General features: G+C 40.3%; 1 protein-coding gene across 1 annotated transcript in view; it reads left to right on the top strand.

Moving 5' to 3' along the window:
• The window catches only part of SECISBP2L (SECIS binding protein 2 like), a 29,085-nt gene that overhangs the window by 9,724 nt on the left and 3,374 nt on the right, over positions 1–15,987 (top strand). Inside the window, exons 8-17 of the mRNA XM_018562900.1 lie at positions 8–142; positions 2,414–2,497; positions 2,775–2,942; positions 3,321–3,462; positions 5,311–5,480; positions 5,827–5,959; positions 6,501–6,663; positions 10,941–11,161; positions 14,197–14,351; positions 15,765–15,984. Coding sequence (XP_018418402.1) covers positions 8–142; positions 2,414–2,497; positions 2,775–2,942; positions 3,321–3,462; positions 5,311–5,480; positions 5,827–5,959; positions 6,501–6,663; positions 10,941–11,161; positions 14,197–14,351; positions 15,765–15,984 — 1,591 coding nt within the window. The remainder of the gene's footprint in view (positions 1–7; positions 143–2,413; positions 2,498–2,774; positions 2,943–3,320; positions 3,463–5,310; positions 5,481–5,826; positions 5,960–6,500; positions 6,664–10,940; positions 11,162–14,196; positions 14,352–15,764; positions 15,985–15,987) is intronic.

A 15,987-nucleotide genomic window follows, 5' to 3' on the forward strand; every position in this document is an offset into this window, starting at 1 on the left:
CCCACAGCTTGGGTATCGTATGAGAGGACAGAGCACATCATCAGAAAGAAGACAAAGTATTCAAAGGAAGCAAGAAAGTAAATCGGGGACCACAGCACAGTTAAACCGACCAGACCAGAGTCCTGAACAGTTGCACTTTGAGGTATTGCTTTATGTACTATTTGTGAGAAGCAGAATTAAAAAATGATGTAACAATTCTAAGCAAGAGATATCTCAGAACTGGTCAAGATAAGTTAATAGCATACATTTTAAAATCAACAAATAAATATGTCGGTGCTTTTGAAAATGTAGTATGTCATTGGGCTATCTGTCTGTCTGTCTGTCTATCGTGTGTGTGTATACATAATGTTTATATAATATATGTTGGCTTCCTCATTTTATGTAATGCTATGGGTAAATATAAGTAGGATTTCTATAGCATTGTTCAGCAAATAAAAAGTTAAGTAGTGTTATTTTAATGGTAATACATATGTAAAAAATATAAACTAGGTGTTGTTCCAATTTGGCTGCGAACATTGACACACACTTTAACCACTTGCTGACCGGGGTGTTAAACACCCTTCCTGGCCAGCCCATTTTTCAGTGTTGAGCACTGCAGTACTTTGACTGACATTTATTCAGTCATACAACGCTGTCATACAAAATTAAATTCATTTTGTATAATTTTTTTGGGGACAGAGTTTTCTTTTGGAACTAAAAACCTGTTATCAATACGTTATGTTTATATGACACAATTTTTGGGTAAAATAATAAAGATGAGGTCACGTCGGGTAAATAGACACCAAACATGTTGAGCTTTAAAATCGCAAAAAAACTGCCATGCCTAAAGTTTTCCATAGATGACGCTTATCAGTTTAGTGTTATCAGTGATTAATGGCCCTAAAATGATTGCTCTGACTGCGACGTGTGAGGCAATATGTAACGTGTGGCGTAATCGTTGTTTTCACTTGTATGTGCATCCGACGCGTATTTATGTTTATAATGCATGCACGGGGGGGACTTAAAACTTTTTTTGGGTGTTTAAAAAAAAAAAAAGAATTATGTTAATATGAGACTTTCTTTTAAAAAAAATTTTTTTTACACACTTGATTGCTATCGCATAAGGGGTTAAGACCCCTAATGTCACCTGGGGACCCCCAAAGAAGCAGAGATCTGCTTCACCAGCTTCTTCTCTGGCTATAGCAGCCAGAGAAATGACAGCTAATTTTGACAATGGGCAGATGGCAAGGGGTTAAGGGCTAGTTCACACCAGCCCGATTGGTGCCGGAACGCACTGAATCGCATTCCATTGGGTGGGAGGGGGCGTGATGGTGCACTGAAGTCAATGGCATCGCAGCCACGCCCTTCGGCCGCAGTGCGATCACCCGCACTGTAAAGCGTGGAACATCAATGCCTGCTTTCCGGTCCGGTGCAGTCAGAAAAAGTGCTGCATGAACTATTTTTTCTGACTGGACAGGAACTGATGTCCCACGCGTCCCAATGACAGCCACACCCCCTCCCGGCCCCCGAAAACAAAGTGAGCCGGCCGGAAATGTGATCCAGTGCATACTGGGACTGGTGTGAACTAGCCTTAAAGTCTAACTGCAGACATTTTTTTTGTATTTACTTTTGGATAGGGGTTGGGGAAGAGTTGTCCCTCTTTTTCTGTGCCTTTGAAAACCAGTGCAAATAATAAGGGGGGAAAAGCTTGCTTCAGTCAGGAAAGCACAGATATCAATAAAAATATTGTGGAGAAGTTGTAATCCATCCTTACTCCACTAAAATCTGTTTACTTATGTGTCCCCATTGCAGTGATTAGTTCCTCTCCTGTGCAGGAATTTCTGTTGGCAGTACGGGTTTATTTTTGCATTTGGAGAACACAGAAGCTGTGTAATCTTACTACTAGAGAAGGATTAATATTCACCTTTAAAAAATAAGAGCAGTGTAACACAGTCGAGATACTATGAACAGATCTTAGCTCCAGCTATCAAACAGCCTTCTCTACCTGTATTCTCCTTCTTTCCCCTCTTATATGTGCACTACAGTTTACATGTCTCTGCGCTGAGTAGGGCAAAGAAAGACAGAAGCGGGGAGGGCTTGGGGTTAGGACTGGACTAAGCAGGAAAAGATGGGGCTTGGTTTACAGAGGCAGTATAATGGCTTCTTTACAGCAGCAATGGGGTGTTCGGGGTGACCAGTTGCCCATTGCTCAGAGAGCTGATGGGATGGCAGGTCACCTGAACAGGAAGCTAAAATACTGGGATCCCACTAAGGACACTTGTGCTGCAGAAGTTACTGGGACATACAAAACAAGGAAGATTCTGCATAAGGCGAGTTTATTTCTAGTGCTTATTAGCAGCTGAAAGTGTTGATGGTAACTGGTGTTCCCTAAAAATACTAAGGCATTTTTTTAATATTCTATTTACTATTTTAGGATGAAGATGAATTTCCAGAATTGAACAGCAGCAATGGGTGTTCTAGAAATGAGAGCACACAGCCAAAGATGAACGCTAAAGTGGTAAGTGCGGGTTCATGTAAATACACAGCATCCACTTGAAGTGCGGGTGATTGCTGTTTATGTGCATCATTGGTCTACACTTTTTTGTATATTTAAAATATTTTTGATACGCTTTGATAGGAATTGTTGACATTGATGCACTTTAGTAGAAAGTATCTATCTATTATGCACGTTAAGAACGATTAATGCTGGTACACTGATGGCTTTCTTGAATTGGTAGCGCTGTGCACTTTTCCCTATATCCATTTATATTAACTGTGCAAACTTTTGTTTTCAGTTGGACAATTTACCGGAAAATTCTCCAATTAACATTGTTCAGACCCCGATCCCTATCACAACATCTGTACCAAAGCGAGCTAAGAGTCAGAAGAAGAAAGCACTTGCTGCTGCACTGGCCACTGCCCAGGAATACTCGGAGATTAGCATGGAGCAGAAAAAAATCCAGGTCAGTTCTGCACCACCAAGGAAAAACCCTTCAATAGTTTATAATTTTTGTTGTTGTTTTTTTAAAATCTTAAATATACTAGACTATTACCGGCTAAATTTCATGGGATGGGTGTATGTTCCTTGTTTAATTTTTTTTTTTCATGGTTTGTTTCTTGGGTGGACCTGATATTGCCCTTTCTTCCCAGAGAAATGTGGTATATTCATTCTAAACATTTACTGGTCTGCACAGTCTTGGAGCATCTAACCATAAAGCCAAAGATATTGCAAACCCTGCCTACCTTGAACAAAATCTGATCTTCTTTTTTGGGGGTCATTTCCCCCAAAGTGATCATTTCAGCACTAAATATCATATTGTGTACATGTTTATGTAACATAGGAAGCTCTGTCGAAAGCATCTGGAAAGAAGAGCAAGACTCCAGTACAGCTAGACCTTGGAGACATGTTGGCAGAATTAGAGAGGCAGCAACAAGCAATGAAGGCTCGTCAGATAACAAACACCAGACCTTTATCCTACACTGGTATGTAATCTTTCTTGTTTCCAGTTGTCTCTGGCTGATCTATCTTGTTTTTTGGGAGTAACCTGTCCTGATGTGACAGTGTTTCTATTGACAGTTATGTAAGAAAGGGTTTTCTACAAAGAACACATTTGCTTAAATGTGTTCTTGTAACTGTATAAGGCTAATACATGCAATGATGGTTGTGTGTGTGTGTGTGTGTGTGTGTGTGTGTGTATGTATGTATGTATGTATATAATATACACAAACTATATTGCCAAAAGTATTGGGACACCTGCCTTTACACGCACTTTATTGGCATCCTAGTCCATAGGGTTCAATATTGAGTTTGCCCGCCCTTTGCAGCTATAACAGCTTCAACTCTTCTGGGAAGGCATCCACAAGGTTTAGGAGTGTGTCTATGGGAATGTTTGACCATTCTTCCAGAAGCACATTTGTGAGGTCAGGTACTGATATTGGACGAAAAGGCCTGGCTCACAGTCTCCACTCTAATCCCAAAGGTGTTCTAGTTGAGGTCAGGACTCTGCAAGTTCTTCCACCCCAAGCTCGCTCATCCATGTCTTTATGGACCTTGCTTTGTGCACTGGTGCGCAGTCATGTTGGAACCGGAAGGTGCCATCCCCAAACTATACCCACAAAGTTGGGAGCAGGAAATTGTGCAAAATGTCTTGGTATGCTGATGCGTTAAGAGTTCAATTCACTGAAACTAAGGGGCCAAGCTCAACCCCTGAAAAACAAACCCAAACCATAATCCCCCCTCCACCAATCTTTACACTTGGCACAATGCAGTCAGACAAGTACCGTTCTCCCGGCAACTGCCAAACCCAGACACGTCCATCAGATTGCCAGACAGAGAAGCGTGATTCGTCACTCCAGAGAACACGTCTCCACTTCTCTAGAGTCCAGTGGCGGCATGCTTTACACCACTGCATCTGATGCTTTGCATTGCACTTGGTGATGTTTTGTGAGGTCAGGTACTGATATTGGACGAGAAGGCCTGGCTCACAGTCTCCACTCTAATCCCAAAGGTGTTCTATCGGGTTGAGGTCGGGACTCTGTGCAGGCCAGTCAAGTTCCTCCACCCCAAACTCACTCATCCATGTCTTTATGGACCTTGCTTTGTGCACTGGTGCGCAGTCATGTTGGAACAGGAAGGGGCCATCCCCAAACTGTTCCCACAAAGTTGGGAGCATGAAATTGTCCAAAATGTTTAGGTATGCGGTGAAGTTATCTGCAAATTATAGAAGATGCTTTTTTGGAGCATGTGACACTAAAAATAATTACAAACAAATGATAATGGAAAAAATATTCATAGTAAAGTAAAGAAATAAAAAAAAAAAATCAAACAGCAGGAAAATATTAGGGGCGGAAAATATAATGAAGGGGATAAATTCGTTAATTAGGGCCGAAAATAGTTAACTAAGGGTTAATAAGAGGTAAAATAGCAATACATTTCATTTTTTTTAAATGCATAGGTCTTCTATTTATATATACTGAAATGGTAAATAACAATATATCATTATAATGTATTACTCAATGGCACTTGCAGGCTATGTGCAAGTGTCATTTTACACAGAAGCTGCTGCATTTTGACAGCTCCTCATATTGTGTGATACATAGCTATTCCCAGCTAATGGTATCAGCAGTGGTGGAGTTGTGGTAGGAGGAGATACACCCTAGAGACTTTGTAGAAGATTTTTGGGGTATATCACCTATGTTCAAGGTTCCTTAATGGTTCAAAACTTCAAGGTGCAGAGGTTGTGAGCTTTCTAATGTCCATGCTATCTTCACTGGAAATATTGTTTTTTTTTGATCAACTTAGGACTGAGATGAATGTTTGTTTTTGTTCAGTTGGCAGTGCTGTCCCATTTCACACCAAAGAACATACAAACAGGAATGTGTTTACAAAGGCACAGCCTTTTATGGGTTCTCCAAATCCTTTGGACTCCACTGCTCCAAGGATCAAAAGAGGAAAAGAAAAAGAAGTTCCAAAATTAAAACGTCCAACAGCGCTTAAAAAGGCAAGTGTGTTTTTAATATGAGGGTTGGTGGCTATATTATATTTTCTTTTAGTTCTGCACTGCCAAAAACATATTGCTGTGTTATTTGACTTTGAAAAAAAGAATAAAAGCAAGGTAGTATTGTCTATAACAGCTAGTCAGGTTCTGGCTATCAATTGTATCGTTAAATGGTTAAAAAATTAAAGTAAGTACCTGATTGGTTGGTAAAAGCAACATTTTTTTCCCCTCTGGGTATGAAAAGTAGTTATGTGATGGAAAAATGTATTTCTTGCAGGTGAAAAAAGGGATCATAAATGCTGTTAATCTGAAGCACATTAATGACTGATAAATAACTGTTTTCATGTAGATTATCTTGAAAGAAAGAGAAGAAAAGAAAGGACGTTTAACTGTGGATCAAAGTGTTTTGAGTTCAGATGAACAAAAGGATATTTCTTTAAGCTTTACTGATGATCAGTCAGAGGAGTTGGCATCTCAAGAAGGTAATTCAAAATAATTTTTCCAGTTTGGAAAACTGTGTCACATCCAACTAACAAAAATGGCATGTTATGTTGGAATAGTCTTACCAATTCTGAAATTGTGGTAAACACTTCAACAAATCTATCTTTATATTATCTTACCAAAATGCTTTGCACAGCAGAGGGGGGGGGATCAACCACTTTAGTACCAGACATTTATTTGTGTATGTCGGTACTAAAGTGCTTAATTTAGTATTTGGCATTGGAAGTTTTTTTCTTTATGTTCAGTGTTTTTTTTTTTTCTTTACAGAGGAGAAACTTTTTAGGTCATTGGTCTCCTCCAATAGCAGCGGAGACTAAACTCTGATGAGATTAAACCTTTATAAATTGCGAGACAAAATACATGTCTAATCCTCCACATTCCAGTTTGCTTTTTAAATTGAAGCAATTATTTTATGTAAACTGGTAACTAAATTGGAAATGTCACCATAACATGCTAGGAAAAGGCTTATTTTTAAATTACATTGACTTTTAAAACTGTTATTTATTGGATATTTTCCTTCAGATGCAGGTCTCAGTGCACCAAGTGATACCTCTCTGTCCCCAGCAAGTCAGAACTCCCCCTACTGTATGACTCCTGTATCACAGGGCTCTCCAGCAAGTTCTGGGATTGGTAGCCCCATGGCTTCCTCAGCCATCACCAAAATCCACAGCAAGAGGTTTAGAGAGTAAGTGTACACTATGCAGATTCATGGAATTGATTTAATATTGATTATGACCAGGTCCGTTTTCCAGCATGCAGTATACAGCCCCGGTTCCAAAAAAGTTGTGACGCTGTATACAATCTACATAAAAAACAGAATGGGCCAACATTCCTCTCCCAAAACTCCAGCAACTGTTCTCCTCAGTTCCCAGATGTTTACAGAGTGTTGTTAAGAGACAAGTGGATGCTACACCGTGGTAAACATGGTCCTGTCCCAACTTTTCTGAGATGTCTTGCTGCCATCAATTTAAAAATTACCTTTTTTTAATTTTTTTCCTAAAATGGTAAATATTTTCAGTTTAAACACGTGATATGTTTTTTTTATTTTCTATTGTGAATAAAATCTGGGTTTATGAGATTTGCAAATCATTGCATTCTGTTTTTATGTAGATTTTACACAGCGTCCCAACTTATGGCCAAGGTCCACCAACTGCTATTCAACTGTCCAATAACCATGCCTTAGTGCCAAATACAGGTATCTTTGTATTTAAATTTTCCCCAAGAATCTTTGCCCAATGCTCCTTGCAGTTCTTCTTTGTGTATGTACATTGCACAGCACAAGAGTTCTGCAGTGTACATGCTGGCTTGTTCTCGGCATGCCAAGAATAAAGTCTGGTGCCAGAGATGGTGTACCTCCTCTGCGTATGTGTGAGTTACATCGTCAGTGGCTGTCTCGGAAGAAGCAGTGTGAAGATGGAGGTGGTGGATGCAGCATCAACTGGACCTGATACTGCTGGAAGAGGCACACAGAATTCAAGTGACCAGAAACTGCAGAGTTAAATCTTAAAAAATGCATTCAAGTACATTGAAGGGGAACTATGAGGTAAGTGATTTCCACTCATCCTCATATTTAGAGCCGACATGTGACATTTAAGCTGAAGAAAGCAGTGACTGGCAGTCACCACTCCCTGCAAGGATTCCTCCCCTCTCCTATCCTCCTGCCCTGACTGGAGGAACAGACTGGGGAGGGGGCGGGCACAGCTGGCTCTGCCTCTAGATAGGCAAAGCCTGCTGTCAGCCAGCTGGGTGAATCTCAGTGTTGTTGTGATCCGTCTCAGCTGTGGAGATCTCAGTATATAGCTCGCCATACAGTATACTGAGCTTTGGGTCACGGGAGGACATTAGAATATATCCTCCTGTGACCCTAAAGAGAACTATGGGATAAAAAGGTTACCCCATAGTTCTCTTAACAAAAATGTATCTTTTTTTTTTTGTGTGTCTGTATCACTCGCCTGTAGATCATCAAATAATCTCTGAATTCATGCTGACACTGTCCTTCCTTCTGGAGGGTGGCTACTTTTGTTCCCCATGGTCGCTGTGTGTATTGTAAAGTAGTCACCACTCCAAGCTCACTCCCGTGATGGACTACAATCTCATGTTTTAGATTACTTAATACATAATTTGTATTAAAATTATGGACTATCACGGGAACAAGTTTGGAGCAGTGGCTACTTTACAGCACACACACAGGGACCATGGGGAACAAAAGTAGCCACCCTCCAGAAGGAGGGACAGTGTCAGCACCAATCCAGAGATGATTTGATTATCTACAGCCGAGTGATGCACAAATACGATACAGCTTTGTTAATAGTTAACATAGTTTTTTTTGTTTTTTTTAAAGATTTAACTCCTGAGTTTAGTGTCCCTTAAGTGTTTCACAATCAGCAAGTATGCTGTGCATACTCCCTCACTCAGCAGAATATAGTTCCACTTTAAGAAGTGAAAAGAGCAAGACTGGTTGATAAGCAGTAGTACAGTAGCTGTTACAAGTCAGTCAGATTTCACTATAATGTATGTAGATCAGTTAAAGTGGAACTTTAACCTACAAAGCTAAATCAATGTAAATGTATGCTGAATTCCATTACAATATAATCCTCGACTTGAGTAAAATGCAATATACTTGCCAGGTTCTATAAATAAAAAGCCACATTTCCTACTGCACATTCTCAGGATTCCTTTAATTCTCGGCTTTACAAGAGAAATGCCTCTCTAGGCTGTCAGCAACTCTTGTGAAATTTATGTGGAGGCTGTGACTTGTCACGAAGCTTGTAGTTTTGCAAGTGTGTACTATGCTGTATGAAGGTTGGCACAGTAGCTGTGAGTGCAGATGGGTTATCATCACTGCCCTTAAAGAGGAAATGAGTGCAGATAAGCATTATAACAGAAGACAGTAGTTTTCGGGTTTCAACTGCGCATGTCTGGGATTTAGTACAATTACAGAGGAACTGGGAAGTGGTTCAAGAAAAAGATGGCCCTGTCATCACTGGGTGACTGACAGAATTGCTCCATTGCCAGGAATCTGTATACACACAGGACTGGTTCACCATTAGTTAAAAATTTATGAGGCTTATTTAAGCTTCTACTGAGATTTTTTTTTTTTTTATATATATCAGAAATTTTATTGAGAATAAAAATCTTTATACAAGAAAGCCAAAGTACAATGGGTAGAGGACACTTTCCGGAAAAGTATCAAACTGCACTCAGAAAACAGTAACCAAATAAAGGGCTACAAGTGAGTACAGGTAACAATAACATTCAAAATACAAAGGAAGATCAAACCTGAGATACATGAAACCAACCAACAAACCCACTAGAAGAGGTATAGGTAGCAAACCCGCATAGGGGTATTGCCAGTGAGAGCTATGAAGGCCACGGAACCACGGACTGATCCGTAGGGCTCCCCCGCACGCACCTGTGTCCCAGATGGAACTATCCCAACCACTGGGCCAAGATGTGATAGAAAGTGTCCAAATAAATCAGGAAAAAGAACAGAGGAAATAAGAAGAAAGGGAAAGAAAGATAGATCAATAAGACAACGAAAAGAACAAGATCAGCTATGCATCCATGGTAAAAGTGGCAAGAAAAATCTAGACAGGGCAGGTATACAAAGTAATTGATACTGCCCAAAGGACCAACAGAACTCCAAGAGCTCTGAAGAGTGGCTAGACACCAGCACTTCATCAGTCAAAAGTGTCACTATATTGATGGTTAACCCGAGAAAGATGCTAGGGAAACCAGATCGCAGAAAATGTATCATACTGATCTTATAATTGGGCCGTCAATTCCTTCATGTGCATCAATCGATTCAGTTCCGTTGCCCACTCCATAAATGCCGAGACAACATCTGTACTCCAGTGTCTCGGGTGCTGGGATCATTTTAAATGTTTTACAGGTTACAGTTCTGCTTTAATGTGTCATTTCTCTCCCGTTCATTGAAGGACACAGGCAACAGATCGTAGATCCTGAATGGTAGGGTAATATCGCCACCTGCAGGAGAAGGACGCTAGGCACAAAACTAAAGATCAATTACAGCCTAGGGGCGGCCCCTGCCGGTGGCCAAACCCCCCACCTGCTGACAAGAGATTGTTATTGGCAATTACACATTGCTTTACTGAACAAGACCACTTCCATCTCTATTCTGTACGTATACTAGGAGTGATATGTTAATGAAATTGACACCGGTCACTATGGAAATGTATATACACTAAGCTTGGTAAAGAAGACGAAGCTGTGTTTACTTCAATCAGCTAATCATGTTGTAGCAGAAATCCACTTTTTTTTGTTTTTTTGTTTTTTTCCCCTCGCACACAAATGGGAATTCAAAGTGAACCAAAGTTTACTTTATTTACTAAAATGTACTTTCCTAAATGAACCTCACAGTAGACAACAATAGTAGTATATGCTCCCAATTACACATAAGTGTTGGCAATGCATACATTTGGCTTTGATTGTATGGAATTATGGTCCGTTAGGATCTAAAAGAATCTTGCTCCTTCATTAAAACCCATAGGTAAAGCAAAACACCCATATATAAAAAATCAGTAATTAAGATACTAAACTTTCAAAAGGTAAATATATACACAGAGGGGGGAATTTATCAAAACTGGAGCAAACTGAATCTGGAGCAGTTGCCCATGGCAACCAATCAGCATCTCTCTTCAGTTTGCCCAGGTAAGATTTGAAAATGAGAGAGAGAAGCTGATTGCAGTGCAAATCTGCTCTAGATTTTGTCTGCTCCAGTTTTGATAAATTACCCCCAGTGTGTATTTCCACAAAGTAAGCATCCTGAACACAAGGATGACGGTGTTTGGAATTTTTTTTTTACAAAAAGACATACTGCTTGCATTTAGACATGATAATAGCAAATCATGGTCAATATGATGCCCTGCCAATGTACATATTTTTATATGACCTTGTTTCACTCTTTAATTAAAATGAATTGTACTTTTCACATTTGCCTAGGTATTGCAATCAAGTACTAAGTAAGGAGATTGATGAATGTGTAACTGTGTTGCTGCAAGAACTGGTCAGCTTTCAAGAGAGAGTATACCAGAAAGACCCAATGAAAGCCAAGTCGAAAAGAAGATTAGTTATGGGTTTACGAGAAGTAACCAAGCACATGAAGTTAAGCAAGATCAAGTGTGTTATTATTTCACCAAACTGTGAAAAAATTCAATCAAAAGGTTTGTTGTCTTGGTCAGGTCTTTACAGAGGCAAATATGTTTACCATAGTTGTTTTGGTTGTACTTTGCTGTTCTTATCCTCCAGCATATGGACCCCTTTTCTGCAAAGGCTATTATGTTGTCAAGATGTTTTTTATTCAGTTGTAACCTAAAAAAGACATTAACCCCTTCATGACTGAGGCCCTTTTTTCCATTTTTGCACCCATGTTATATTCCACATTTTAGGCCTGAAAATGACGTAAAATCTGGCGATTTTATAAAAACCCGCTTAACCACTTGCTGACCAGGTGTTAAACCCCCTTCCTATCCAGGCCATTTTTCAGTATTCAGCGCTGTGTTACTTTGACATTTATTCCGTAATGTCATGTTATCCTGAAATTAATTTTATACCATTTTTTGGGGGGACAGATGGAGCTTTCTTTTGGTGGTATTTAATCACCACCTGGAGTTTTTTTATTTTTTACTATTTTAAGGAAACATTACTGAAAATTTTGAAAAAAGTTGTTTTTTACATTGTTATAAAACATTTATTACCCAATTTTTTGGTAAAATATAAAAGATGGGGTCACGTCGGGTAAATAGACACCGAACATGTCAAGCTTTAAAATTAAGTGCACCCCTGAAATCGCAAAAAACTACCATACCCAAAATTGACCATAGGCGACTGATTGAACTAGAATGTTTGCTCTCACTGTGGCGATATGCAACATGTGCCACATGTATGTATGGGTGGGGACTTTAAAAATGTTTTTGTTTTTTTTAAATTCTTTTTCTTGTGTGACTTAAAAAAATTTGTTTCCAACTTTAATTTTTTCCCCCCCTATTATTATTATTTTTTTTTTCACTTAACTTTGTTATCACATAGGGAGCTAAGAAACCCCCCTGTGTGATAGCAAAGAGGATGTGACAGGTCCTCTTTATGGAGACATCAGGGGTCTCCAAGACCCCTAATGTCACCTAAGGACCTCCAAAGAAGCTGATGTGAAATGAAGCAGACATCTGCTTCTCCCCAGCTTCTGAAGCTGGAGAGTGACACAAGAATGAAGAAGTGATGTAACATACATCACTTCTGCATTCTGACACCGGAGAGGGGACCAGAGGGAGATCGCGTACCAATCTCCCTCTGATCCCCTGTCACAGAGCCACGGGCTCGCACCTGGCACAGCGGAGTCTGGGACCAGCAGAGGCAGAGTCCGCACCGGTCGGCACCTTTATACAAGCTATAGAGCCGGCGGATCGCTTGTATGTAAACAGGCATCGATTCCTGTTTTTAAATTTTGACATTTTCCCACTCGCATGTGGGCATGGCTGAGCGGACGTTTAAAAATCCCCCTGCTCAGGTCCAGGGAGCTCCCGGCCAGCTGCTGTTGGACGCTGGCCGGGAGGCCGTTAAAATATAAGTACCTTGAGCAAATATGAGCACTGCTGTATGTGAGCAATTGGTACTTACAATTAAATGAACGGGGGTTCCAGTTTGTATACTTATATATAAGGCTTTAAGAAAGTAGTCTCCTCCTTTTTTGTGTTTTTCTTGTTTTATTGCATTATCACCTGGAAGCAAAATTGATTTTTGGTGGTTTGTACCATGTGATGTACACAACATGTCTTCCTCTTTGTAGGTGCAAAATAATGGTTATTGTGACACCATAATAAAAAACAGAAATCTTAAATGTGCATAACTATTCACCCCCCCAAATCTCAACACTTTGTAGAGCCACCGTTTGCTGAAATTACAGCTGCAAGTCTCTTGGGGTACATCTCTATAAGCATGGCACATTAAGCCACTGGGATTTTTGCCACTTCAACACTTCTCATCACCCTCAGAACACCATCCTCACAATAAAGTATCTCAATCCATTTGAGAATCTGTGGCCTGACTTGAAGCATAAAGCCCCTTTTCTGTGTAGTGTACAGCTTAAAGTGGTCCTGTGTATATAAAACCTTTTCTGCACATAGTTCTCTTCAGGGCCACAGGAAGACATATACTTGTCCTCCGGTGACTCAAAACTCAGCATATAGTGGGCTATTGCGTACTATATGCTGAGAGCGCAGGGCTGCTCCACAGCCGAGATGAACCCCAACATGACTGTCGATCTACCCCGCTGGCTGATTGACATCAGTGCCCACCCCCTTCCATTCCTCCAGTCAGCGCTCTCTGCAGGGAGACAATCGGGAAGTCAGTGATCGGCAGTATGTGTTTGCGGACTTCCCCATCAATAGAGCCGTGTGACCGCTTCTTTGTCAGAAGGCGGCTTGACTTATGGGGATGAGTGATTTTCACTCGCCCCATAATTCTCCTTCGAGCCTTCTTCAGTGACTGGCTGAAGTGACTGTGCAGATTCAACATTGCCCTCCATTCCAGCCCCCTCCCTAACATTACACAGTGGGAAGCTAGGTAGGATTTTAGGCAAGTAAAAAGCAGCACTTCTTCTTTTTTTTTTTTTTTAAGTTAGGCAATGTGAATAGGAACATAAAGCACATTGGGTAGATGTTATCCCAATTTGGCTGCAAACATGGAACTACACTATAAAGTTGATTCTCTGGCCTGGTCTGGAACAAGAGGTTGATCCACTGTTCTCTTCTTAGTCATGGCAGATTTCCACTCTGGTATGGCCCTTTCTTTAGTCTTGATTTAGGCATTGATTCCTTTAGATAATCTGTTGTAGGATGGTCCATACATCTCTTGGGCCTCACAGTGACTTCTGCCCACCCCTCAGATGAACTATTTTTGAACGCTCCAAATGTTTTAGAGTTCCATGATTTCTATGTCCTCAGTGAACAATAAAGAAAATGAGATGTTCATACTTGACGTAAAGTCTTTTTCTTGAAGTCTCTTGCGGTACACAGGCCACATCCCTTTGTGTAATTGGCCACATGTAACGCTTGCTCCCAACTTCCTATAGGCAGCGGTATACTTGTATAAAGTAAGAAATTGTTTTTATGCAAAGTACAAACATCTTATTATATAACTAAATATTGTTAGCCTTGGCAGACTGTTTAGTAGACTTAAATATATATATATTTCTTTTAATCAGGTGGATTGGATGAAGCCCTCTATAACGTTATTGCTATGGCCAGAGAGCAAGAAATTCCTTTTGTTTTTGCTCTGGGAAGGAAGGCACTGGGTCGCTGTGTAAATAAATTAGTACCTGTCAGTGTTGTTGGCATTTTCAGCTACTGTGGGGCAGAGGTAAGATCAGTAACAACTTTGGTATATTATTATAATGAAATCTAAAATAGCTGTATGCATAGTGGAAAAAATACTTTGTAAATTAAGACTATATGTTCTATAAACTAGTAGCTCTGGGTTCTCAGAGAGAGATAAAGAAACTATTTGCATTGCTTTTTTTTATTACCCCAAAATGAGGAATACATCCATTTTTTTGGCCTTGTAATTGAATTAATGACATTCAAACTGTAATGTAATCAAATAAACCCTTTTTGGTTTGTTTTGGTCCACTTCAGCTGGCTATCCTGTGTTGAAGTTTTCATAAACTACATTTTGTATTGCTCTCCAGAATTGTCACAATACTTTTGCCTACTTATGTTACCGCACTCAAAACAAACTACCCCCCCTACACCAAACCAAACTACTGTATTTTTTAATATTATATTTTGGCAGCACATATGCAGTGTAATACTAATAGATTTTTAGATATCAAACAAAAAAGGAAAGTGGCTCAAAAATCCTCTGGCTGCCTTGGAGTTGCTGTAAAGCCACACATATACAATGTTTTTGTCAGAGTTCAATGGTGAAGGCCCCCAATGCTCTGTACAAGGTGTTTTCTAAAAATAGTGCTTCTTTTAGCCGGTGTCTCTTCTGAAAAAATCATATATTTTAGGACTGTTTGCAGGACATGAATTAAACACTTCAGCCTGTTGTACAACTGGCTGATATCATGTCCTGCATAGAGCACTTTATTATAGAGTCTAAGCAATAGAATCATGACAGCATTAGTAGGGAGCAATTTTTAGCATATTCAGTCAAATTGTTCCAAACTGTACAGGGTGCCTGAGTGGAGACTCTGGGCATGTTTAAGGGTAACGCTATTAGGATATACAAAATAAAGCACCAAGGAGAAGATATTTACATTGAGTTTCCTTAAGTATTACTTTGCACACTGGCCTTGGTCAGTATCTTAACAAAACTTTGCAGATTTGCACTGCAACCAATCAGCTTCTCTTTCTCAGGCCTGGTTCACACCATTTTCAGTGCGTTCCGGCCGCAACGCACTGGGTCGCATCGCGGCCAGCTCAGTTTGTTGTGGGGCACTATTTTTTCTGAACAGACCGCAGGCATTGATGTGCCACGCCTTCCCGTGCAGCCGATCGCATTGCGGCCGGAGGGCGTGGCTACGGTGCCATTCACTTCAATGGACCGCCTCGCCCCACAACAAACTGAGCCGGCTGCGATGTGATCCAGTGTGTTCCAGCCCGATTCTGGAATGGTGTGAACGAGTAAACTGAAAAGAGTTGCTGATTGCTTGCCATGGGCAACTGCTCCAGGTTTGATAAATCCCCCCCATCTTGTCTTTCTGCTCCAAGTTATTCTTTCTCATAAATTGTCTTTTGCTAATGACCAAGTATTTTTTTTTCTCTTTAGAACTTATTCAATAATCTGGTGTCACTGACGGAAGAGGCCAGAAAGGCGTACAAAGATATGGTGTCCTCAATGGAGCAGGAACAGGCTGAGGAGGCTTTAAAGAACGTTAAAAAAGTTCCTCACCACATGGGTCATTCTCGCAACCCCTCTGCTGCCAGTGCAATTTCATTCTGCAGCGTCATCTCTGAGCCGATATCAGAAGTCAATGAAAAGGATTATGGTA

This window comes from Nanorana parkeri, unplaced genomic scaffold (genome assembly GCF_000935625.1).
Source record: "Nanorana parkeri isolate BGI_ZX_2015 unplaced genomic scaffold, ASM93562v1 scaffold611, whole genome shotgun sequence".
NCBI lineage: Eukaryota > Metazoa > Chordata > Amphibia > Anura > Dicroglossidae > Nanorana > Nanorana parkeri.